This window comes from Erpetoichthys calabaricus, chromosome 18 (genome assembly GCF_900747795.2).
Source record: "Erpetoichthys calabaricus chromosome 18, fErpCal1.3, whole genome shotgun sequence".
Lineage (NCBI taxonomy): Eukaryota > Metazoa > Chordata > Cladistia > Polypteriformes > Polypteridae > Erpetoichthys > Erpetoichthys calabaricus.
Window position 1 is genome coordinate 86,073,803 of NC_041411.2, and position 25,646 is coordinate 86,099,448.

The following is a 25,646-nucleotide window of genomic DNA, read 5'->3' on the forward strand; positions in this document are numbered from 1 at the left end:
CTTCAGCTCAGTTTTAGACACATAACGCCAAAGCCTTAGTGACGTGCGGGCAGACGTGCGCTGCAGAAGTTAGACGCCTTTCTGCTCGTTTGTCCTTAGCCAGAGCCAGTCCTGGCAGCAGTGGGCACAAGCCACGCCCACTGTTCTACAACAGCCCTAGGAGAGCCTCCTTTCTGCATGGCCGCCTCCCTCACCCTAATGCCGCCCTCCACAGTGGCACAAAGGAGGAGGACGTGACGTCCCAAGAGTCATAATCCTCACTGCAGGCCACCACCGCCATGAAAGGACACGCTGTTGGTCACCTGCTGCCACCTTCTGTCCAGTTTGCTTACTGTAGCCCTTGCCGTCGTTCTCAAAGCGGGCAGCGCCAGCCCGAGAGGTTACTCACCCGGTAGTCACTTGACGTGACGTAGAAGATGGGCTGGAAGGCCAGCCAGATGATGCAGGTGGTGTACATGGTGAAGCCGATGAATTTGGCTTCGTTGAAGTTTTCAGGGCACTTGCGGGTCTTGAAGGCGTAGACGGTGCAGAGGATGATGAGGACCACGTTGTACGTCAGCGAGATGAGCATACTGGAGTCCCTGTTGTTACACTTGAGGATGACTATGTCCCTCTTGTCTGCCGCCACCTCCTTCCGCACGCCGGGTGTCTCGATCAGCAGCCAGACGATGACCACGATAAGCTGGCAGGAGATCAGAGCCATGCAGATGACCACCTGGGACGTTGGGCTGATGAACCTGGGTCTTTGGGCGCCGTCCTTGACGCCACTGAAGATCCTCGCGATGCGGTTGGTCTTAGTCAATAGAGCCGAGTAGCACACGGCAAAGGAGGTGCCCAGGCCCAGGCGCCGCAGGGTGCACACGACCGTCGAAGGCTTGGCGATGAAAATGAAGGTCATGCTGTAGCACATGAGGACGCCCAGGAGGAGGATGTAGCAAAGTTCTCGCCCGGAGGCCTTCACGATGGGCGTGTCGTTGTTCTTCATGAAGACCCCGATCACAAAGAACGTGCACATAAAGCCCAGGCAGGAGATGGAGACGGGACCCACGGCCCACGCGTCTTCCCAGTGGATGTACTCTTCGGGGAGGTCGTAACAGCTGGTGAGGTTCTCGCTGGGCCAGCGGCCAAACCCGCAGTCCATGCACGTGAATTCATCCAACAGAAACTCGTAAGGCTGGCACTGAATGCAAATCCAGCAGCAGACGTCACCGGGCTGCATGCTCTTCACCTCGTTCTTCCTACAGGGGTCGCTGCACTGGGAGGTGGGGATGGAGTGCCTGGCCCAGGGGATGCGGCTGGTGTTGAGAGACAGGCCTTGTGCCCAGTGGCCCACCTTCTCGTAGGTGTATTTGCCATCTTCCTGGTGGAAGTTGAAGATGTTGTACAGACCGAGGCTGTCGCCGTAGTCGTCGAAGAGCACGGTGTGTTCGGTGTCGGGAGGCCGGAAGGGAGCTGGAGAAGAAGAGGAGAGGAAGAGGAGAGGCTTAGGACCACGAGTGGGTGGGAGCAGAGATGTAGGTGGGCAAGACCAAATGAAAGGGTGTGGGCACCCAGGCGGCCTGGACAAATGCCAGCGTGCCACCTCGCACGGCCTTCATACTGGGTCCCGGCCCGGGCACAATAAGGCTGCGGGAACCCACTGACTGCTCGGCCAATCGTGTGTAGCAAACAAGAAGACGCCGGACCCCCGTCCACCTAATGGGACCTTCTAAGTTCAGCGATTTTGAAAATGGCAGGCGAGACACGTCGAGACAAACTCTCGTTCTTGATGTAAAACAACAACGACGGGCACTGAAGAGTCCACTCACCAAGGTGCCCACCGTGTGGCTTTACTGCTTGTGGCACTGCCCGTCCAAGTCATGGTGCTGAGCTGTCCGAGCACCAGTACACGATGCCATTGAAGCAGATGGAAAGAACAGCACAGGCCTCCTCACAGTGCTCGCCTTTAGAGCAGGCAAACTGGCACAGTGGTGGGCGCTAGGTGCCATCTCTGCGCATCAGTCCAAAGACACTTGGCAGGAGCAAGACGTAATGTCTGCTTCTGACTTTTACGTTTCTGCTAGATGGCAATGCCCGCACCCAAAAACCCCATCAAACACAGACTACTCGTCCTCCTCGTCACTGGCCTGGTTATAAATGAAGGGCACGTTGGCTCAGGCAGTAGCGACATCTTCTGATGGGCAGCAGTCTGTTCTGCGTTAGACGACTTGCCACACGCCTCACGGTGCCACTTGCTCTTCACTTTTGTGTACAACAAACACAAACCAAACCCACCGCCTGTCCTGGCATAAATCATACAAAGCACAAAAGATCCCAGCCGAGACCCTCCAAGGCCCCCGCCATCCATCGGAGGGGTCACTAATCCCAGCAAGACAGGTTATAAGAGCAGCGGGCCACTGGCAGGGTGGGCACAGCCTGACCTTTGAACCGACCTCATTGGACCCCGTGAAGTTCAGGCCCCAGCTGACCTGCGTGCTTGAGGGTGAGGAGGGTTGTGCAGAAGGTGCCATTCTGCTGGCTTCTAGAGTCAGGGCAGAGCCAAACGTGGCACACAGATGCGGTGTTTCCAGTGCCAGTCAAATGGCGTGGACAGGGGCACCATCAACAAAATGAAGCCATCCCAGGATGTATCAAGGTTGGCTGATCCTCCGCTAGTAAGAAGCTACGGACCCCTGGAGCGCGGACGGGAGGCACCACGGCTCAGTGGCCCTTTTGTCAACTGTAAGGCTGCTTGTGACCCCAGAATTGAGTCCAAAAACAGCAGACCCTGGCAGTGTACCCCAGAAAGACGTAGCTGAAGGCCCGGGTGGCATCAGGGGTTTGTTCCTTCCCATTAGTAGTTTTTGGGCATCACTTCACCTGTCTTGGCATTCTACTGGATCATTTCCTTGAGCTTCTGTAAAGTGGTAACCCCAATACATGGTGCCCAGACTGAGCGGAGCACAGTGAGAACATGGCAGTGCCACCTGTGGGTCTCCCTGGCCACTCTGCCATCCCGCACCTTGAGGACTCTAAACTCGCCCACTTGAAGATCTGCCCCGGTTCCCAGTGACCCCCTAACGGTAGTCCAAGTACGCCTCTGTATGCCCACCCCGTCGCCAGCAGCTGGCTGGCGAGGTGACTTACCATCAAATTTCGTTTTGAGGATGAAGTCCTTGTAAAGTCTTCTTCCGTTGCCAGGCTTCATGGCGTCACACAGCTTGGTGGAGTTGGGGCAGAAGGCCTGGCGCATCCTGTGCAGCGCGTGGGCCATGGCATACATGGCGTTGACCACAAACATGATCTTGGACTCCTGCTCAAACCTGCCCTCGTCCCTCAGCGACTGCTGCCCACAGCTCAGGTCCTGAAGGCTGCACTGGAAGCGGCGTTCCCAGAACTCCCGAAACCAGGGATTGCGGGTGTTGTTGTAGGGGTTGAGTTTGGTGAAGTAGGTCTCAAATTCCTTGATGGGGTAGGAGGCCAGTTCAATGGTGAACGCCCCGTCGGCCACCAGCTCGCTGCCTCTCACCACGCTCTCCTGGGCCCCCCAGCCATCGCTCGCCACCCAGATGAAGGACACATTCATTCGCATGGCTGCTGCCAACAGCTCTCGGGCATCTTCGCTACGGGTGAAAAGGATAACAACTTGGGCATTGGGCTTCTGCAGCAGCGATTTGATCACGACTTCATGGCTCATCGAGTGGCCCACCTTGGCAGACGTGGCAATGCAGATCTGGCGTGCGCGGGCCTCCTGTTCAAAAGCCTCGATGCCCGTCTCCCCGTAGTCTCCCTCCGAGGCCACTGTCGAGACGTATGTCCAGTTGAAAAAGCGTAGGATCTCCGCCATTGCCTTAGCCTGGTAGGAATCGGGCGGCACGGTGCGGGCAAAGTAGTCGTAGCGGGTCTTGTCGCTCAGTTTGGCACTGGTGGAAGCATAGCTGATCTGAGGGATTTGGAAGAGCCGTAGAAGGTTGGCTACCTAGGAAGCAAAAAAACAACAAAACAGGAAATCGTCATTCGTGGAGAAGAGCGACGGGGCCAAGAGGGGCACCTGAGGAGCCCACCATGTCAGGCAGGCTGGCAGGAAGGCAGTCTTTTCACTTGGCTTCTGTATCTAGGTGGGCAGCTGCCCGCATCAACAGGGCCAGGCTGCCCTTCACGGTGCACACCGCAGACGATTTGCTCTGCTAGTCACACTTGCTACGACTTTCAAATGAAGAAGGTCGTACGCCAATGGAATATGAAAAGGTGGCACAAGACGACTTCAAACGAAAAGCCGCCAAGGACCACAATACCAGTCGGCGTCATCTGGTCGAAAGAAAAGTGATGGCCCCTGCAGGAGAGACTTGTGCTCGTTGTATACCAGCGTGGCAAAGGCTCGTCATGACGGGCGCTATACAATGCGCTAATCGCTACAGTCCACCACACACCTGACACACCATTAGCTACGAAAGACGTGACTGGTGGGTGGCACCTGCACACTGTGATGACGAGATATCGGCGATGGCACAAACACGTCGAGCGTTTACTGAGACGATGGCCCCTTACGCTGCCCACCTCCAGACTGCCAGCATGATGGTCTGCACAGGTAATCACGGAGCTCACAGGTGAAGGAAACGAGGGGACAAGTCAGCAGTTTGCCACACACACACACACCTGGGACCACCACCACAAGGAGGACTGAAGTGGACAGCAGACACCTGGCCCTCACAATGGCAGAACTTCCTACTCCATGTGCAGCCACATCAACCAACAGATGAAAGGAGATGTGAACGCATCTGCAAATGAGCGCTGACAAATGGCAGCTGCAGTCGAATTCAAGAACAAGCAGCCAGGGAACCTCACAGGTGCACGCTGGTCACGGGCTCACTAATGGGGGCCTCAAACCAGACCATCAAGGGGTGACGCTGGAGGCAGAGCTCCGAACGGCTCCACTGGCTCAGATCCTGTCCTGCCCAAGGGTGAGACACTCACGGGCCCCAGCAATGCCACAGCTGGGCCTTGGGGGTCTCAGTGCCATTTTTGAAAATTAGGCAAACAGGACTGGTAAACTTGGCAAACACACATCTCAGTCCAAAGCCACAGGACTTTAGTGGGAGGCCCTCGGAGGTCTAGGGTGACAAAGCTGTCCCATGAAGACGACCTGCATGCAGCGCAGTGGAACACGTGGAGCGGTTTGAGGAGCCCGTCAGGCTCACCGACTCGTACTCATTGAACGTCTGCTCGACCCTGTAGACGCCTTCTGCAGTCGCACCGCTAACATGAGACCCCAAGCCAAGTCCTCTTTTGTGTCTCGTGAGGCTTACAGCTGGCGAGTGACGGCCGGATGTCACTTACACAAACGCACACCACGCACAGCTCACAAGGTCCTCCTGTTGCCCTCCAAGATGCGAGCATCTTCTTTGAGTGTCACTAACCCAAAGGTTGCTGGCTTGCCCATCACAAGGGGCACTTGGCCAGTGCATGCCACCGAGTGAGGCACAGCTGCTATGGCACATCCACTACGTGACCCCGACACTTGACAACGACTGCACGTAGTTCTGTGAGCGACTCACATCTCGTCTGCACTACAGAATGGGGAGGATTACCGGGCTTAGTTAGACCTTTTTGGCGAGGACAGAATTCATCTGGAGGTCCCAGGTGCCAGCTGTCTGAGATTTGGGGATGGTGGGGATGACCAAACAGCCAAATAAAGATGAAGAAAAATGACAGCAGCGTGCATGCAAGGTTCAAGCTTATAGATGTTTGTACACTCAGGGGACACAGAGGGGGGACTCGGTCTCCATCACTCTTAACTGGAGGCACCTGTGAAAAGGAAGCAAGAAGTTGGGACTCGAAATCCTTGGACGACATGTCAACTTCTGGTAAAGGGGAGGGCAGGCGGCCCACCAGCTTTAACTTAGTGCTACGGATTAGAAAAGCCCCTTCAGGACACGGCGGTCTCGGAGTGCCCACTTCCATTCCCAGAGAGCCAACCTCTGACACTGCAGGAACACACAAGCACAATGTCACCAGTGGAGCCTCCGCCACTGTCACTCGGTGCCAGAAATATTAGATGGCCACATAGAAAGGCATGCGATGACAGAGTGATGGTGGTACTGTGGTTGGCCGGCTCAAGGTCCACAGCGGTCAGCCCAGAAGCCTGTGGGCACCTCAATTTGCTTCTGTAGTTCTGCACTTTCTCCCGCAGTTTGTTTCATTTTAGTAACGGCACCCGTTTGATTTGCATTGTCCCTCCATAAATTACTGAGACGCGGTTTACGATGACATTACACAGAAAAGGAGTGACCCCCACGGCCCCTCTGAAGACTAAGCTAAGGTCCCTTCACGCAATTAGGGGAGCCTTTAGGATGGGATAGCTGGAGTAGCAGGGGAGAGGACGGGCCAGCCGAAGACCCCCTACAGATAGTGGGTGAACTTGACTGCGTTCCAGTGGGGTTGGGGGACCCTGTCATGCATGGTGACTTGAGGAGCAGAGAGAAACTAGAGGACTGGATGGCCTATGTGATCCCTACAGTGTCTATTTAAGGGTGTGAGGCAATGGTGGGCTCTCCCACTCCAAGGACACAGGGCATGACCGGGAAGAGTAGGACTGGGACTCCACACAAATTCAAAATGACAGAAAAGACGTCGAGCCGTGCCCGAGTAGTCCAGCGCAACTAGGTCTGTGGTGCACTCTTGCCCTATCCATCAATGGCACCGATGCCCAGCTCCTCTCTCTGCCATGCCAAGTCTTGAGGTCTGTGTGCTCCCTGTTTCTCCATTCAGTTCCTCCTTTTCCATCTCTGATCTCCTGCGCTTTTCCTTGGCATTTACACATCTTCCTTGATCCACTCTAATTAGGCCCGCTTGGCATGTGCCCTTGAGACGCCAGTCTTCATATCCGACCTACGTGATATCACAGAACTCATTTCACTGGATCGTTACAACCTGTCCTGTCAGCCGTTAAGAGCGTCACTTTCATCAAACGGGCCAAGGAATGCTAAATGACGCCAAAGTGTGTGTGTCCTCGGAAAACAAACTGCTGAGAGAGAAATGTGAAATAAAGGCCATTATTAAGACCTGAGCACCCTCACCATGGAGACTGGCACAGCTGAGCAGAAGCTAGCGGCGTACACACCTGGTGGATCTTATTTGGGTGCTGCCCCTTTGGAAAAAGTGGGCCATCAGAGCACCACTTAACACACTAGTGTGGAAACAGTTGACCCACTATGGGTACAAAGAAGAGACATGCATGAACTGGACTGAAGACATTCAAGCTGGCACAGCTACAGCAGCATGGTCAACATCTTTGTGGACCTCCATCATGTCCACACGAGGTTCTCTCTGCGTGCCCGACTCTTCCTTCACATCCCAAACAAGTGTGTACATCAGGGTACCCTCTGTCTGGATGTATTAGCACCAAGGAGACCTGTGACATTGGCACATGCGGCTCTTCATGACTCAGTTGGACGATTAAAGCGGTTTGATGGAGGTTAAGTGACTCAAGCAGTGATTCATCCATCTGTTCCTGACCCCATTTCCTAAATTGCCAGAGTGCATCCATTTTAGAGTAAGGAAGCAGAGGGCCAGTCCACCACGGGCAGCAGGCTCCATGCCATTTAGGAGGCCTCGAGGAGTCCAGTGGCTGGCCAAGTGTCCAACCAGGCATTTGGAGTGGTCCCTCAGTAGCAAGTGAACAGAAGATGAAGAAGGAGCTCTCAAGACAGCATCCTACTTTTAAGGCCCTTTTTCAGGAGTCTGTTTTCTGTAAGTTGCCCTTAGAAGCACTTGGCATGACGAATGAAGCAACCATGGATGAGGTGCCAATGTGCCCTGAGCTGTTAAACCAACAGGGCATCAGAAGAAACAAAGCGAAAGTGCTCCAAAATTTGAACCCAGGTCCAGGCTCTGAACTTGAATTCTGCCTTGCGTGCCATTTACAGCCTTAATGACATATAGCGCCTGTTCATGGATATCTGTCATGACGATGGCCACCTACCTGACCACAGGGACCGTCTCGCACTCCAAGGGGCCTGCCATTGCCCTTGCAGCATTCAAAACGCATCACGTGATTTTCAGCAGAGCCCTATCATTAATAATGGAATTGGGATTTTAATTAAAAATGAGCGTGCAGATGAGGAGAGGATTATACGTGTGTGAGGACGCCTGGAGGGCTGGCCAGGGTGGGCTTATTATCAGCAGTAATTAAATCTCGGCACGCCGCTGCTCTGTTTATCCTTTTTTCTTTGATTTCTTCATTTCCTCGCCACTCTCAAATGAAGATATCATAGATGTGCCAGCGCTCGGGAGATCATCCGGTGCTCTGCTATTTTCATACTGTCCTGTGACCTTGGATTCTGCAGGAATTTATAAATAGCTAAAAATGCAAAAAAGCATTTTTAACGACCAGACACGAGTCAGCATTTAAAGAAAGAAGAGTAAGCAGATTGGCACAGCAGTTAGTGCCGTGGGGTCACATCCTTGTCATCATCATCTGTGTGGAGTCTGCATATTCTTCCCAGGTCCCTGTGTATTTTCCTTCCTTACCTCGTAGGTCTGTGTAAGTGTAGGAGAGTGGGCCCTGTGACGGTGCGGCACCCTGCCTACTGTACAACAGGCCTGGGCACTAGCGGGATGCCCTGATTTTATTACGAGAACAGGCAGGCGCTGCAGACAGAGGGCGCTCCAGAGCATACCGAGGGCAGGACCTGCACTGCATTCCTCCGACTTTTTTAGTATTAATGAACGCCCACATTTGGACCCTCTGGCTGGGTTTCCCCTTAAAAGTGGTCGCTGTTTGAACTCAAACACGTACTGGCGCCTGGTGTGCTTTCATACCGTTTGTCAAGGCCTAGAAAACGACGCTGAATTCAGCCTGATGCGGTGGCCTCCTGCGTCGCCAATGGAGCAATGTGGGCTCAACTTACAGCACAGACCGAACATCACCTATGGGACACAGTGGGGTCAACTGGACCAGCACCCTACTCACAGTGGACACAGCCAGCACGGAGGAGGAGGAGGAACGATTCGCAGCCTGCCGAGGCCTCAGGTCCAGTTAGTGTGTTCAGCTGTCCTTCTCCTTTTGTCACGCCACTCGAGGGAGAACGAAGCGGCACATGTTTGCTCACACAAAGGGGTCCCCAGTGGCGAGCGCGTTCCCAAGATGGAGCTGGAGATTATTTTTAGGCGCTAATGAGATTGCATTGCACTGATGTGTGTTAGAAAGTTCCCCTTTGTTCCCTGCGAGACTTGACTGCCGTTCTGCACACCCGCTCAGCTCCGTGGCCAATCAATAATCAACCGCCGACTTAAAGACACTGCGGATCATGCTAATAGGCTCACGTGTATCTCTTATAATCTCCACTTCCGATGCACAGTAATGACCACTGGGAGTTATTCAGTTACTCACAGTCAGATCAAATGAGCAGCAAACAGCAGCGGCGTAAGCGTTTAAAAACACAAAGTATAACAAATGTGACCTCAATTAAAAGGCATTTATTTATAAAGCAGTTCTCTTAAAAAAAATTCCGAATACAGTGTTTGGGAATACGATGTCTGAAAAGAAGCGGCGGGTAAAAATAGACCTTTGCACATCGACATCCATGATGTGAATTCCGGAGGGATGTTCGCTTTTTTTTTTTTTTTACTTCCCCCCTAACATGAAAAGTGCATCTGTAGATCAGAGCGTAGTAAGTAAGCAGTTCGACAAGATGACGTCCGATACTCGTGGGGCTCACACTTACCGTGAAGAAAGGAAACGACGAGTCCAAACTAAGACAAAGCTTTAGGGGATGAAGGTACTGTGGTCCTAAGGAACTGCAGGACCCGAACCACAGGGTGTGCTCACTTGGCAGATTCACCACGGCGCTCCGGTGAGGTCCAATGTCCATTTACAGTGATGGGCAGTGAAGTCAACTCGCTTTACAGTCCACTGCCTTAGCCACTTGGAGGGCAAGGGCTGTAGGAAACCGTAAAGCAGCCGTAGCTTTATATAGTGCCCCTTGGGATTAATAAAGTATCTATCTGTCTATCTAACTATTCTACAGACGCTTACAGGCCCAGAGCTGCAGTTCACTTAATCAGGCTCACTGGCACTAGGCCTGGGCGAGGCGGCCTTCACACAACTGTGCCACCAGCTGATTAATGAACTGCCAACAGGCTGAAAAATGGCTGGCCAGAAGATGAAACGTCATAAAGGCGCTTCAGTCAAAACCAACCAATCAGCCCGTGGCCTGCTGTCCACATCAGAAACCAAAACCGGAGTCAGCAATGCGTCTGCAAGTTACTTTGCCTTAAATCAGGAACCATCAGCTCACTAAACGTTAAGCACTTCAATCTGTAAACTGCTGCTTGAAGACACAATCTGACAGAACACTGGAAGTCATCACCTGCTGACCTGTGAACATCCAATGCTCAAAATGGTGGCACCACAATGAAAACAAAATCCCACTGCAGCAAACACTAGTTAATGTTAGAAATGCCAGCATAGTAATTAACAGCAAAAATACTCAAAAGTTCAACAGCACCAAACTCCACCCGACTGTCCATCTGGAAAATCAAAGTCCACAGTTGACAGGAGTTTCATTTTGATTTTTTATTGAAGACTCCTTTCTTCATCTTCACTCGTTCATTTTATTTCCAGCAGTGCCATAGCCTATTCCGACTGTACTGGGGGCAAAGCGAGGATCAGAAGTGGAGTGGGGAATGTTTAGGACAGCATGCCATCCTACAGTCCCCACCAAACGTCACCTGCGTATGTTTGAAATGCAGGGCACTCCAGACCCCAGGTGTCAATATGGAGTGCTAAGCCCATGTCACCATGCTGTCATACGGAGCAGAAGTGGGTGACAATCTAGTCAGGCCAGTCCATTTAAGGGGGAGGCCTGGCACAGTCACCTGCCCACACAATAAAGGGTTAAAGAAGTCACCTGGGCGGGGCTTTTCAGTGGCTTCGCTTTCCAGCATCTCAACGTCTAGCATCTGTAATGGGCCTATTGTGATGTTCATATGTGTCGTATCTCATCTCGTCACAAAGCGAGACAGACAACGTGCTTAACGTTTCATTATTGGCTCCTAAAGCAGCACTTCATTAGAAGCTGGCCGAGTTCAGCGTAAGGTGACATTCTCTTCATTAATGACTAAACTGTGCTAAAACTTCAAGTTCTGGAGGAGTTTAATGGCGGCATAATGAGCAGCGCGGTTTTGAAGCGAGCCGAGGCCCCTGCCTGTGCGCTGCGTCTTCACACACTGCTCTTCCTTCTCTCCGTTGCTGTGGATTCTGCACACATCTCCAAAGTATTTGCATTAAAAAGAACTTTGTTTTCTCAAAGAGGCACTGAGTTGAGAAAATGAACGCCATTACTGTCCGTTCCAGTAGCCTCACCTACAAGTTCTGGCTGGCTGGAAACTGCCTGGAGCCTCATTTACTATTTCAGGATGTGTGGTGAAGGGAAACAAACCCACAAGGTACCCTCTCTGAGCAGCAACGGGGCGCGCATGAAGAAAATCGATGAACGCGTCCAGGCGATCGGCTGTTATCTGGCAGTGCACTAAGGAATTCAAGTCACATTAGACAAGACTTGGGAAAAGGTCACCTACTGAACAAGCATCAGAATGAAAGAAAGTTCAACAGAAGGCCATGGGTCCAGTTTGGCAGCACATGCCAGGCCATACAGGGAAACGGAGGAGCACAAGGGGGGTATCAGCACAGCGTGTGTCCTAACTGGTAGCCCATGTGGATGTTCTCTCTGGGTCACAACACAGGCATATCCTCTCCATCCAAGTCATGGAGGAAGAGCCGACTGACGACAGTAGCAGCAAACACCATGAAACAGTAATGGACACGATAGAATGCCTGGTTACTCGCATTTCCAACGTCAGGCCATTCAACTGTGGGGGGAAAAAACCTGGAGTGTCCAGGGGAAACTGCCATGTCAGCATGTGGGCGCCAAGCAGCAGCAGCACAAAGTGAACCGGCCTCTCTGCACTGTCGCCGTGCCACCACACAGCCACAATGGCTCCTCTGTCGTCAATTCATTGAACTCGTGGTCTCTGGTAACGTCTCCCACTCTTTGGCCCTACAGGTCAAATCACACCAGCCTGAACAACACAGACCCGACCGCAGTGGTCCCATCTAAAACAGCGAGGAGACTCCTAAGGGTTAGTGCAGAGGCATTGAGAGGTCCAGAAAACCTCCAAAAGGAGAAGGCCACCAGGTACAGCAATTCCAGTTAGAAAATCCAAGCTTCCACATCGCTAAACTGAACTTCAGAGGGGCAGCTCCATGTCCCTGGTGGTCCCAGCCTAGCTAATATTCTTTTATGTACTTCCACAACTTGCTTATTCTCCACATACAGTGCATCCAGAAAGTATTCCCAGCGCATCACTTTTTCCACATTTTGTTATGTTACAGCCTTATTCCAAAATGGATTCAATTCATTTTTTCCTCAGAATTCTACACACAACACCCCATAATGACGTGAAAAAAAAGTTTGAGATTTTTGCAAATTTATTAAAAATTTAAAAACTGAGAAATCCCATGTACATAAATATTCACAGCCTTTGCTCAATACTTTGTCGATGCACCTTTGGCAGCAATTCCAGCCTCAAGTCTTTTTGAATATGATGCCACAAGCTTGGCACACCTATCCTTGGCCAGTTTGGCCCATTCCTCTTTGCAGCACCTCTCAAGCTCCATCAGGTTGGATGGGAAGCGTCGGTGCACAGCCATTTTAAGATCTCTCCAGAGATGTTCAATCGGTTTCAAGTCTGGGCTCTGGCTGGGCCACTCAAGGACATTCACAGAGTTGTCCTGAAGCCACTCCTTTGATATCTTGGCTGTGTGCTTAGGGTCGTTGACCTGCTGAAAGATGAACCGTCGCCCCAGTCTGAGGTCAAGAGCGCTCTGGAGCAGGTTTTCATCCAGGATGTGTCTGTACATTGCTGCAGTCATCTTTACCTTTATCCTTACCAGTCTCCCAGTCCCTGCCGCTGAAAATCATCCCCACAGCATGATGCTGCCACCACCATGCTTCACTGTAGGGATGGTATTGGCCTGTTTTGGCCTGGTGATGAGCGGTGCCTGGTTTCCTCCAAACTTGACGCCTGGCATTCACACCAAAGAGTTCAATCTTTGTCTCATCAGACCAGAGAATTTTCTCTCTCATGGTCTGAGAGTCCTTCAGGTGCCTTTTGGCAAACTCCAGGCGGGCTGCCATGTGCCTTTTACTAAGGAGTGGCTTCTGTCTGGCCACTCTACCATACAGGCCTTACTGGTGGATTGCTGCAGAGATGGTTGTCCTTCTGGAAGGTTCTCCTCTCTCCACAGAGGACCTCTGGAGCTCTGACAGAGTGACCATCGGGTTCTTGGTCACCTTCCTGACTAAGGCCCTTCTCCCCCGATCGCTCAGTTTAGATGGCCAGCCAGCTCTAGGAAGAGTCCTGGTGGTTTCAAACTTCTTCCACTTACAGATGATGGAGGCCACTGTGCTCATTGGGACCTTCAAAGCTGCATAAATTTTTCTGTAACCTTCCCCAGATTTGTGCCTCGAGACAATCCTGTCTCTGAGGTCTACAGACAATTCCTTTGACTTCATGCTTGGCTTGTGCTCTGACATGAACTGTCAACTGTGGGACCTTCTATAGACAGGTGTGTGCCTTTCCAAATCATGTCCAGTCAACTGAATTTACCACAGGTGGACTCCAATGAAGCTGCAGAAACATCTCAAGGATGATCGGGGAAACAGGAGGCACCTGAGCTCAATTTGGAGCTTCATGGCAAAAGCTGTGAATACTTATGGACATGTGCTTCCTAAATTTTTTTATTTTTAATACATTTGCAAAAACCTCAAGTAAACTTTTTTTACATTGTCATTATGGGGTGTTGTGTGTAGAATTCTGAGGAAAAAATGAATTGAATCCATTTTGGAATAAGGCTGTAACATAACAAAATGTGGAAAAAGTGATGCGCTGGGAATACTTTCCAGATGCACTGTACGGTGTTGCCTGTCAACACTGGGCATAAGACAGCGTTCTTCAGAAGGCATGGCACACACACAGTGCCAATTTAGACTCAAGGTAGAAAGCAGCACACTTAGTTAAAAAGCCTGTGATTTGAACCCAGGACTGTGCCACCATGCGGTCCATCTAATTGACACAAATTAATGTGACATCATGCAGGTGGCCATTATAATACTTTCACTTGATTAATGTTGGGCTGTTTTCCTCTAAAGTCAGAGTAACATATGGAGATGAACCAATTATTCCGGCAGGAAAGCTACCTTGTTAATGCTGCAAACATTTCTAAGTATTTAAAATTCTGAACAGTTGAGATAAGGTTAGCGTTCCCACAAAGCATTAGGAATTCACTGTTGAGAACACGGAGGGATGCTGCAAAGAGAATTTCAAAGACGCAGCTTCATGTAGAAGATATGATGAACTCAAGAATTTATCAAGTGTCTGACGGGCATGACAACGAAAAACAAATTAAAACAACGAGCAGAGATGCTACCCGGAGGATGGTGGCCATGCCGATTTTACTCAGACCCCTTCTTCAGACAGTGGCACAACCAAATTCCAAGTGGATCACAGGACCACCGTCTGCAGCATCTCAAAGCTTCCCTGTGCTACAATCCATTTCTGAAAGGCCCTTCTTCAGATGAATTCTCATTTAAATGGAAATCATTCTTAAGCATCCATAGCCCCAAAATCTCACATAAAACATAAAAGGGGCAGACTTAGTTTAAAACCAATGAACCCTAATAAGACAAGGCCCCTTCTGAAATGCAGATGTTCACAGATGCTTCATCAGATCAAGTTTCCCACTCAAAGGAATGGCTTTTCCTACTACTTCATGCACAGAACAACGTGAGAAGACATGCGAGTGTCACATGTGACAGGCTGACTGAACCACAGCACGTGAGCGCACAAGCACACCCTGTGGATCTCGCCAACGTCCCGTCCAGCAGCTGTCAGAATGAGCGAGACTGCGATTGGCCATCACAGACATCCTGCACGGCCACAAACATCAGCCGACCTCCGTCCCCCAGGCTGCAGTGAGGTGTACGTGGTATGACTGTGAAGATCAGTAGTGTTTGTGCCAGCGGCACCCAAGACCCGGTCCATATGACCTTTCAGATTCGTGACCGTTACTTGTATTAAAGGAATTTCTACACACACACACACACACACACACACACACACACACACACACACACACACACACACACACACACACAGAGTCATGAAGCAGTTGTTAGTAATTCAGGGGAAGTCTTGGCCCAAAACACAAATTGTTGTATTGGATGGTACCCCACCATCCTAAAATATACACAGTGCAGCCCACTGTTGGTACATCTAATGTCTTACTTATTGTGATGGGAGTGGGGGGCAATGAGGTGTCTGGTAGAAAGAGGGCTGAAGATAAAAGCAGGACAGAAGGCAGGCCTGACCAAACTTCTTAGAAAAGAAGTCACAAGGGTGAAAGGTCAGCTTGCCCAAGTGCCAGTGTGGACACTCAAGGAGAGCAGTAAACGGGAAGCAGAGCCCAGGAAGTGTCCAGTGGATTAGATGTGCATTGGACCGAGGTCACAAGAGGACAGGTGTCCAAGGATCTGCTGCAGACCCCTAGGCCTCTAAGCAGATAGGCAGAGCTCAACAGGGGGGAACCCCAAAGACAGGAGGGCACAAATGGGGCTGTGCAAACCCTCTAAGAGGTCCCATTTGAGAATCCGTGCTTTAAGAGTTGGAGTGCAGGGCCATCAGCTGGACGGAGTAGGCACCCCATTAGTGACCCCCTCAGCACCATCACTCCTCTGGCCGTGCAGTTGGAAACGGGAGAGCCGAGTGTTCAAAGCTTTTTAGTAGGGCCCTCCTGGTTTTCTGCTTCTCGTATTTCTCACTTTTCCACACCCAAACGACGACAAGGAAGGGGAAAACAAAAGAGCTCTATTGTTTCTGATATTGCTGGATTATTTGGGGAACAGCACCCGCTACTCGCTCACTATATGGATTACTTTGTAAGTCTTGTAATATTATTATTACTACTATGATGTACTGCTTTGTCTTTTTACTAAAATATCAATCTGACACTCCACAACAGAAGTGATAACATGGATGGGGGGAAAAACAAAAACCCACATGACTGGGTGGTGCTGCCCACTTTCAATACTAAACCAGGCACAGAACTGAAGAGAAGCCCTGTGATTATGTGATGAATAAAAGAACCTGGGAAATGACGCAGTGGGCTGTGTAACTGTGCCCTCGCATCGCGGCCCAATATACAGAACTTAAACTTATTTGGCTCAGCTGGCACAAACCAAGTTCAGGTGATGAAGTAAGTCGAGGGTGTAGAGCATTCTTCATTACAACTGTCACTGATGTGTATTCATGGCTCATATTTCCAGATTTTTATCTTTACCTACCACAAAAAAATAAAAAAAAACAAATAAATCTGCCACACACATAAAAAGCAGTCTGCTATCTGAATCACGACACGTCTAAGTGAAGTCCTTGCCCTCACCTGAATGGAGACATCACTGTAAGAGCCACCAATGACACCGGAGATGGCCAAAGGGAAATCATCATGAATAGCATAGGAGCCATCTGGACAGATGTACTCCGTTTCGTCCACCTTGGTCAGCGAGGCCCGGACAAACTCCAAGGACTGCTCGAGGGCGTAGGTATCTTTGGAACAGGTGTCTAGGATGTGAGCACCAATCTTGAGGCCAGGCAAAATCTTTTCATCCTTGTTGATCTCATCTAATGCCAACAGCATGGCCTCCACCCTTTGAATGCCCCGCTGCTCATTTATCTTCCCACAGTCTTCTGTCCCTCTGCCCTTCTCATGAACAGGAAAGAGGCCGCCAATCACCAAGTCTCCTTCAATTGTTATTTCTCGCTTGGTTCCCGTGTTGTAGCTGGAAGTTGGAAGAGCAATTTCTACCAGAGTATGGAAGACCAGAAGCTGGAGGGTTCTCACCACACCCATGGCACACTTCATATTTGTCATTTTCACCCACTAATCAGGACGAAAGAGAAGGGAAAGAGCAAAGTGGATGGATGCTTCTTTTCAGTTTAAACGTGAGAGAAATTTATGAGACAGATCTTACAGAGGAGGAAGAGGAAGACCGCTTGAGACTGAATGATGCCATGTCTGTCTTCAGTGCCTAAAGAAAGAAAGAAACAAATAGGACAGACACTGTTAACATGACATTCAGCAGGAGGAAGGGGAATAAATCAATGATGGAGGCAGAAGGGAACAAAGGAAACTGAGCAAATGAGTGAGGAAAGAAGGAAAAGAGCACACAAGGGAGCAAGTGAACTGGCAATGGAGGCTGGGACTATAAAGGAGAAGACATTGGGCTTCAACTACAGTAAAGTCATTGAAGCACTTCAGGCACATCACTTAAGACTCCCATCTTACTGATTACCTTTCGTTACTCTCTAAATCCACTGCAGGTCCTTTGGAAGTGGAGGTGGGCTCAGCTAACCCAAGTACAAGATCAATGCCACCCAGCACAGTGGCACAGTCCATCACGGGAAGTGGAGCACTAGACACACACACACAGGCTAGCAATGTCTTTGAACGTTGACAGGAATCCGAGTGAACACCATGAGCCAATTGCCACTCATCACCGAACCCCAGAGTCGCAGTTCCGCCATCCTACAGAAGTAATAAAACTGTGAAGGACATTAAAAAAAACGTGCAAACTTGGTGTACCCAAAACCTTTAGGAGGATAGACAGACAGATTAGCGACTCGGAAACACAGACGTAACAATGACGGCAGGAAGTGCTGTGGATGCAGGCTGCACCTTTAACACTCTGGTCTCAAATGTGGCTTTCACAACACTGAGATTGCTGCTGGTTTTGACTGCAGAAGAGTCGCTCACTGGAGCCTAAGGGTCTTTCTCGTTATTCCCCAGCCCTCTTTAGAGTTGTCGGCCCCCTCATGTCCTTAACTGCACATACTGCTAGAAGTCCTCAGCATCAGCCCTCATGAAGAAGAAAGTCCCAACGCCACCAATCCTCTCATGCAGAGGTGCTATATTTGACGTTAATGTCTCTATGGTCAGTGGGGGCTTTCTGAATGATAGGAAGGAGTGCCAGAAAGGCGGCCAAGGACTGAACAAGACCACCATTATGAAATTAATTCTGTGTCAGGATTTGGCTGTTCTGTGCAGAATAATTAAGAGGCCATCAAAAATTTAAAAAAGAAGGACATCCAGTAAGCTTTCAATGACGTCACTCCTCGAGTGTTTCAAGCTAACCTTCCTCAGACCAGGCTTCTGCTCTTTACAGAATGTGCAGCAAACCACTGCACATCATTTTCTTCATTTCTCAGTTGGTTTCCTTATAAATGGAGGTGGACTGCAGTAGCAGAAGGCATCTCATACAGCATCACAATTCCACATTCTACCAAGAATAAAACATGTGGGACTGCAATTTCTTTTTATGCAGCAGGAACTTCACCAGATAAAGACAGACAGACAGACAGGGGCCTGAACATGTACAATCCTTCCCTCATTTTCTCCCAGCTGACACGCTTCAGGTCCATGTGGTCAGCAGTGCTCCAGCCCATTTCTCCTCATCCGGTCTCATCCATTTTCAACACTGCTCTCTCATTCATCACTTGTCACCAGTCAGTCAGTCAATCAATCTCCAGTTTCCAGGCCTCCTGAACGTAGCATAAGCCCAGGTGGGCCAAGTGGGGACATTCACACACATGGATACAGTGCCCCGGTGCTTTACACCCACTGATCATTTTCTGATTCAGTAATAAGGGTAATGGCAGGCCAGGCAGCTTGCTCAGGGTGACACAAGGAGGTCAGGACCCCTTCATCTCTCATACACACACACACATCTCTCTCGTGGCATAACACACAATTAAACCTTTCAGCAATACAATGGCCATTGCTGTTCAGCACTTCTTCACTACAGATGTGGATGTTAGCTGATGTGCAACAATTGCATCCAACAGGACGTCCAAAGAGGTGCAGAAGGTCACGCTGTGATTCAGTGTTACACACCATTTTTATGACCGCACCAACATGAAATCAACTTTCACAGTAAGCCAAACTTGGTATAAGCAATGTGCACATTTGACTCGGCCGCATATCTCCATCAACGAGGTGGAGTACAGGTGCCAGACATTCACTGCTTTTGGACAGCTGCACATTTCTCTAAATTTCTGCTCATCCCACTAAGGGCCAAGCAGGATGATGAGCTCCAATTTTCAGATTTTCTATTTTTAATGAAACCAACAACAAGCTAAACCTTAAAAATGCTTTCTGATGAAAAGTATTAATAGTAGTGTTAGCCTACAGGGGAGACAAAAAGTCAGAAATGAGGTCCTTTCCAAACCTTCAGTAAAAGCGCAGGCAGCCCAATGGCTAGTGATTAGTGCTGCTGCCTCCCAGCTCCAAAGTCCAGGGATTAAATGTGGTCCTTGTCACAGCCTGTGAGGAGACGGCACATTGTCATTGTCCTCCACGTCTTTGAGCTTTGGCCTAGTAGGAGTGTGCCACCAGATGGACATCCTGTGCTGAGATATGGGCCAGCTTCCTGCTATCCTGATCTTCATTAAGCAGGCTCACTGATGAAGAAGAGGAGACACTTTGCAAAGACGGCGTGTAATCTTAATACCCCAGAATTCCCTACAAGTCTGCTTGGGCCAGTGGTAAAAGACTGACAAACTAGCAACCCGCGGGCAATGTCACTAGGGGCACACCTTCCAGCAGTCCCGTCAATGCTCTCCCTTGGGTAGATGGACCTTTCATTTTTGAACCCAATGCTCTGTAACTCTATCCCCATTGGTTTCTGTCAGTAACGCTCACAGCCACACTGCATTCGAGTCTTTGCTCAAGGAGACATTGATGGACAGCTCAAGAATGTTATTCTGGCTAATTCTGTAAAGCCAGTCCTACACCAACCAATGGGCGACAATGCTCAGTTTCTAATTAAGACGTCTGAACATTGTAATATGCAGCTAACAGATCTTCACAAAGGTGAGAATTGTGTGCGTCATGCAGACACAGCCATTCATCTGTAGGACTTCTACTCCAACACTGCATGAGAAAGTAGTGCTGCGCCAATTGACAGGACGACTTTCACTACAAAAGACTCAATCGTTGATCAGTCAATTGGCTGATCATAAAGTTTCAGCCTCTACTTTTCTAAGCATTTTTGGTAGTTTAGTTGAAATGCTCCTTGACGCGAGGCATTATGTCTTTTTTATTTTATTGCTGTGAACTTCCTGTAAACAGACTTTACTAAGAAGGGAGACCGGAATATCAGCCTTCACAATAGAGAAAATGGTGTAAGAAACGGAGAAAAAGGAATCACAGGAGTCGGCCTGGCCCATTAGACAAACTTGGCTGAATTAGGACTTTTTATTTTGTCCTTTAATTAATTGAACACCCACCGCCTGCCTGAGTTTGGATGGCGAGTGCATTTGTGTTAAAGGCAGCAGCAGCTGAAGACGACCTGGAAAATGCTGCTTAGCAAACAAACAGCTAAAGGCGCCTGCCTACGTGACTCGTGAAGCACGATGGCCATCTTCAGTAACATCTTTGGCTTGTTGAAAGGTTTGGACTGTGTGTGTTATTTGTGTGTGTGCGCCACACAGTTTAAGTTGCAGTAAGAATCAAGCACTGCCTAATTACAATGGTAACCCAGGCTTCTAATTACACCTCAAGAATTACAAACGTCTAGCTGATACACTGGGGGGAAAAATAAACAACAAAAATATAGTAAATATAGATTTTAACAGATAAAAAAGCTGTAGTGCAAGTAGTGATTAAAACCTACAAGCTTGTGCAGCTTTACATTTCAACAGTGTTTGTGCCAGAATATATTTACTCTATCTGAGTCTGTTAGACAAAATGGTGAAAAAGACGCATTATAAATGAAGCTTTGTTTCCGATTAGAACATTACAGAAGAAATTAAACAATGGGTCAACTTCTAATTATGACAAACATTTTATTTGCTTTAATGCCATGCGTTTTTCTCAAATATTTTATTAGTTAAAAAGTGTGATTTGAAGTGAGTTCTATTTATTTTAGTATTTCGATAGTCACTGAACAGTAATCGTTCACTTTGTTAATAATTAATGAACAGACGACTGCTTTAACACTCACCAAAGTTAACACTTTAGTAAAGGACATACAGCTTATAGACATCTTGTTATGCAGGACCTTCTAGTGTGAAAAGGGATAAAGAAAAATAAAAATAACAAACATGGAATCAATACTGAAATCAGCCAAATTGGTGACCAGTATCAGCCTGATTGGAGCAGCCCATGGAGGAGGCCTTGTAAAGCTACCAATAAGAAGGCTGTATGAGTAGGAAACAAAAACCGGGCACCCCGGGTGCCTGGGATGAGCAGAGCAGCAGTCGAGAACGTTACCATTTGCCTTGAATAGAATCCTAAAGTTGCCATCATTGACTACGTCACTGTGGTGGCACTCATAATGATCTCATTCATACTACTTTGGTGATCACTACTCTGTTCCATTGCATTTTATTGTACTGTACACACATTTTCTGTTGTTTTCACAATCTTGTCATATCAGTTGTATTTCTTGCGACCTGCAGTAGAAACGCTGAGAAGGTTCCAGACCTTTCTATTGAAAGAGAGCAGAGCCCCAAGTCAGACTGCAGCTGGTTTACTGGACCACAACAACATTGCATTAGTGATAAGCAGCGTTACTAAACTCCATTACAGCTGTGGACCTGCTCGACCCTGGGGATTGTCGGCTCTCAGTAACCTTCGACCAGAGTGTGCAGACATTTGGAGAAGGGCCTGACGAGAGAACAGCCCTAACCCTAATGGGGCTTTGCTGGCATGCAGAATGATTCTTCAATTCAAGCCGATTATGAGAGGACGATTTGTGCTGGGATTGTTTTTTGTCCCAAAGTCATGGTTCAGGACATACAACTGGGACCAATCAGACTCCTTGCCATGTCAATAACCACTCGACGAGGAGTGATATGTATGGAGAGATCTTCACAGGGAAATCCACTTGTATGAACATTTCCATGGGTTGTTTGTCATGGCTGATTTAAGAGCTCCTCTTTATTTCGCCTTATATTTCACCTTATACAATTTCTTGTATTAGGAATTTGGTAGTTTTCGCATACCCCTTGGGGTCAGAGCGCAGGGTCAGCCATTGTACAGCGCCCCTGGAGCAATTACAGGTTAAGGGCCTTGCTCAAGAGCCCAGCAGAGCAGTGGCCTTTTTGGCAGTGACGGGGATTCGAACCGGCAACCTTTGGGATACCAGCGCAGATCCTTAGCCACAGAGCCACCACTCCGCCCTATTGTGCAGACACAGAACGTTCTCACCTGTCAGCTGTGCTGAGACCTGACTAAATGCCTCCAATATTCAGTTCGCTAGTTCTGCTGGCCTCCACGTCCACAGTAATGACCACTCCTGTGACTTGCGCGGCTTTAGCCGACACCCTATCTGCCTGTACTATAAGAAGGTGATGGCGACAAACCACCCAGTGCCACTCACACACGCCGTTTCTCCACTGACAGTTTACATACTTATCAGAATTTAACACTGATAAATAAGCAGACACTGATATTAGGAGACTGACTAATTATACTCCAGCTAAAACATCTCTACATGAAAAGAATTGACTGGCGACATTTAACATGTTTGATGGGAAACCAAAGCATTGCAAAAGCAGCATCAGGATGAACAGGTGCCTTCATTGAGACAAACGCGTGTTCTGTTGAGTGACAGTTGAATAAAACAGCTGATTATCTGTCCCCGTTTATACCTAATTCACAGTGTGGCGTTTTATTTTGAATATTCTGCTTCCCCAAGTCTGGCTCCAACTCGAGTGACAATGCCATAATGAAGTTCTTGGCACCCAGGCTGTGCTCACTACATCCAAGATCCAATACGTTTTCTAATAAAACAATGCAGATGGCAGGCTGAGGCCTCTCTTCAACTCCGGTGCTCGGGCTCGTCAGCAGCTTGCCATTATATTGCCCGTCAGAAAAGCTGCTCAGCCTTTACCGTTTACCCTTTTCAGATCAAAAATTGTGCTCAAGCATTGATTCTGCACAAAGGGCAAAACAGCACGTCCCTGATATGCTAAGGGAAGAAAAAAAAGCACAAAGAGAAACATGTTTGTGAGATTCAGCCATTTTAAAAGGAGGCCAACTATGCACTTCACTTCTCATCTTCCTCCATGGCACCACCTCGATTGCGATTATTGACTCTCCTGAATGCTGTTCTGACGACAACTAATTCAATAGTCACTGAAAAAAAAGTCACAATTATCAATCGCTCAGTCTGACTACAAAGAATCTTATTTGTGTTATTTCAGAAAGATGTTGTCCACTGCTGCCATCCTCACAAATGTTTGCATTTACTTCAGTGGTCTAGTGAGAGAAACACGGAGCATACGCAGAGCACGCAATCAAGTGACAAGGACTGAAGAGACACTATTGGCATACGCTGGACTTTACGGCCCTGCACAGAGTCTGCACGCTCTCACTGACTGGCATCAGGGAGTTCACTCATTCAGAAACATCGTCCTCAGTTGTTGATTACCACATCCTCAGCATGAGCAGCTCATCATGCGCTAAGAAATTCGATAATTGGTTTATCACACTTCTATTTCTTTCTGTTTTGTTTAATTTGTACAACATGCCACAGGAAGTGAGACACACAGATAGCTTGGCTCTTTCAAACTCTAAAGCTCGTATTAAAAATACTATGCAGTGTAATCAGTTCAAGTGACATTTGTTATTATGTGTGTTAAGTACAATGAACCTCGTGTGCTCCCCACCACACCACACCACGATGCTGCCACTCTGTGTGAATCTCACTCTGTAGGCCGTATAAAATAACAACGCAGACTTTAACAGGCAAAACGCAAGCGCTGTTTGGGAAAATCAATCTTATGACTTGAGTGCGCATCTCTCCATTATTACAAGCCATTTCAGAGCATAAGAAGAAGGTTAATAAGCAGAATACAGCTTGGCGGAGGTGGGCTGGCTTATTGGCATAAATCCACCTTACCTCGAGAAGACATTAAATGGACTCTTATTTCTAGTTTACTTCTGCTGTCACAAACACACCTCAGAAACGCAGAAGGTATGTTTTTGGTAAGTCAACGTGGATGTATTTGTTAAGTTTTAAGGTTGTTAAAAGACCCATTGACTCCATCATAAAACGCGCTCCATTTTAGAATGCAATTTCATGTGACAAATTAGTAAATACAATTACAAAGAAGTAACTTGGACTTCTCTTTTAATTTTCCAATCCATCGGTCCTCTCCACCAGCATTATTACTTACTTCTAATCAGCAAATAAATAAAGAGTCCGCCAATGAAAGCACGCTGCTGCAGTTCCCACTCCTGATTCCCAGTTTTAGGATTTCATTTCATGTGTCACCTTACCCGAGGCTGGGCAGCGTGAGCTCTACTGCAAAGAACATCTTACACCTAAGAAGCATCCAAAAAGCATCAAATTCATCCACCATCCGAGCCCAGTAGAATCCATGACAGGGGGTCCGGGCCCAAGCAGTCAGTCTCCAACAACACTAGATCCTAACACAGGGTCACAGGGTTTGCTGGAGCCAATCCCAACATCCACACAGCCCTTGTGGGCCATTTAAAAGTCCGGCTCAACACACACACACATCCCTGGGATGTAGAAGGAAGTTACCCAAGTATGTGCGGAGAAGCCACCCAGACAGCCAGGCCTGTGGGTATGTGGGGCACAAGCACAGACCACTGAGAGAGCAGGACATTAAAAAACAAATTACAGCTAACATGAAGACACAACTAACAAAAAGCCAGACTGGACGTTTGTTAAAACTATTCAATAATGTTGTTTGCCAAATTTCAACATGTAGTGCGTTCTCACGCTTTTGGTGTCTTCTGCCCTTCCTTCACCTTCAGTAAGCCAAATGTACAAAACAAGGCTTGAAATTCCGCCGTGGCAGAGTGAACCAGAGTCCGCAAATCAGGAAGGAGCGGACAGTGGCCAGGACAGGAGTTCATCACTGAGTCAGCCACTCAACCTAACCTACGGGTCTCAAACGAAAAGCAAAAGGAACGAGGCATGAGACACACTGTGGGAAGAGCTTTGGCTGGCAGTGGCCCGCAGAAAGCGAAAGGTGCGTCAGTTTTTAAAACTCAAAAAAACTCCAGGAAACGCAGTGACTGAAAGCACTCCAGAAGAGCAGGATGATGCAGTAAACGCATTGGTGTCCCGAGAAGATGACATCTTCTACCAGAGACAGCCATCTGGGCACATCAGTGGAGCCGCAGCTGAGCCAAGTACCTACTTCACCAATAGAGAGTGTGGAGCCATTTTAGGGTTTAATCCAAATTAGGAGAGAAGCAAGCGGGAGAAATTAGTAAGCCTGCAACAAAGAACAATAAAATCAAGAAATATGTCAAAAGAGGAAAAGAAATACAACTAAAAATGGCAAGTAAGAAGTGACTAGAGGTAGACAAAGCCCTAAGACGATCACACTCGCTCTGTCCCTAGAGCCTAGCAGAGACCTGCTGTGTACAGAGGACTACACTGAACAAGTGGGGTAAGGAGGAACGCTGCAGAAACCAAAGACCAACAATGATGAGACATTCTGCTCCTGCCAGTCCATCCATGTTCTTGATGCCCTCCTTTCAGACTGGTGACCAGTTCCTATTTCCC

General features: G+C 48.6%; 1 protein-coding gene across 1 annotated transcript in view; it reads right to left on the bottom strand.

The window, feature by feature from the left end:
- Nucleotides 1-25,646, bottom strand: part of LOC114668883 (metabotropic glutamate receptor 3-like) — a 74,859-nt gene that overhangs the window by 3,913 nt on the left and 45,300 nt on the right. Inside the window, exons 2-5 of the mRNA XM_028824893.2 lie at nucleotides 17,070-17,126; nucleotides 16,481-16,978; nucleotides 3,127-3,958; nucleotides 389-1,452 (exon numbers count right to left, since the gene is read on the bottom strand). Of these exons, the coding sequence (XP_028680726.2) occupies nucleotides 389-1,452; nucleotides 3,127-3,958; nucleotides 16,481-16,978; nucleotides 17,070-17,126 (2,451 nt within the window). The remainder of the gene's footprint in view (nucleotides 1-388; nucleotides 1,453-3,126; nucleotides 3,959-16,480; nucleotides 16,979-17,069; nucleotides 17,127-25,646) is intronic.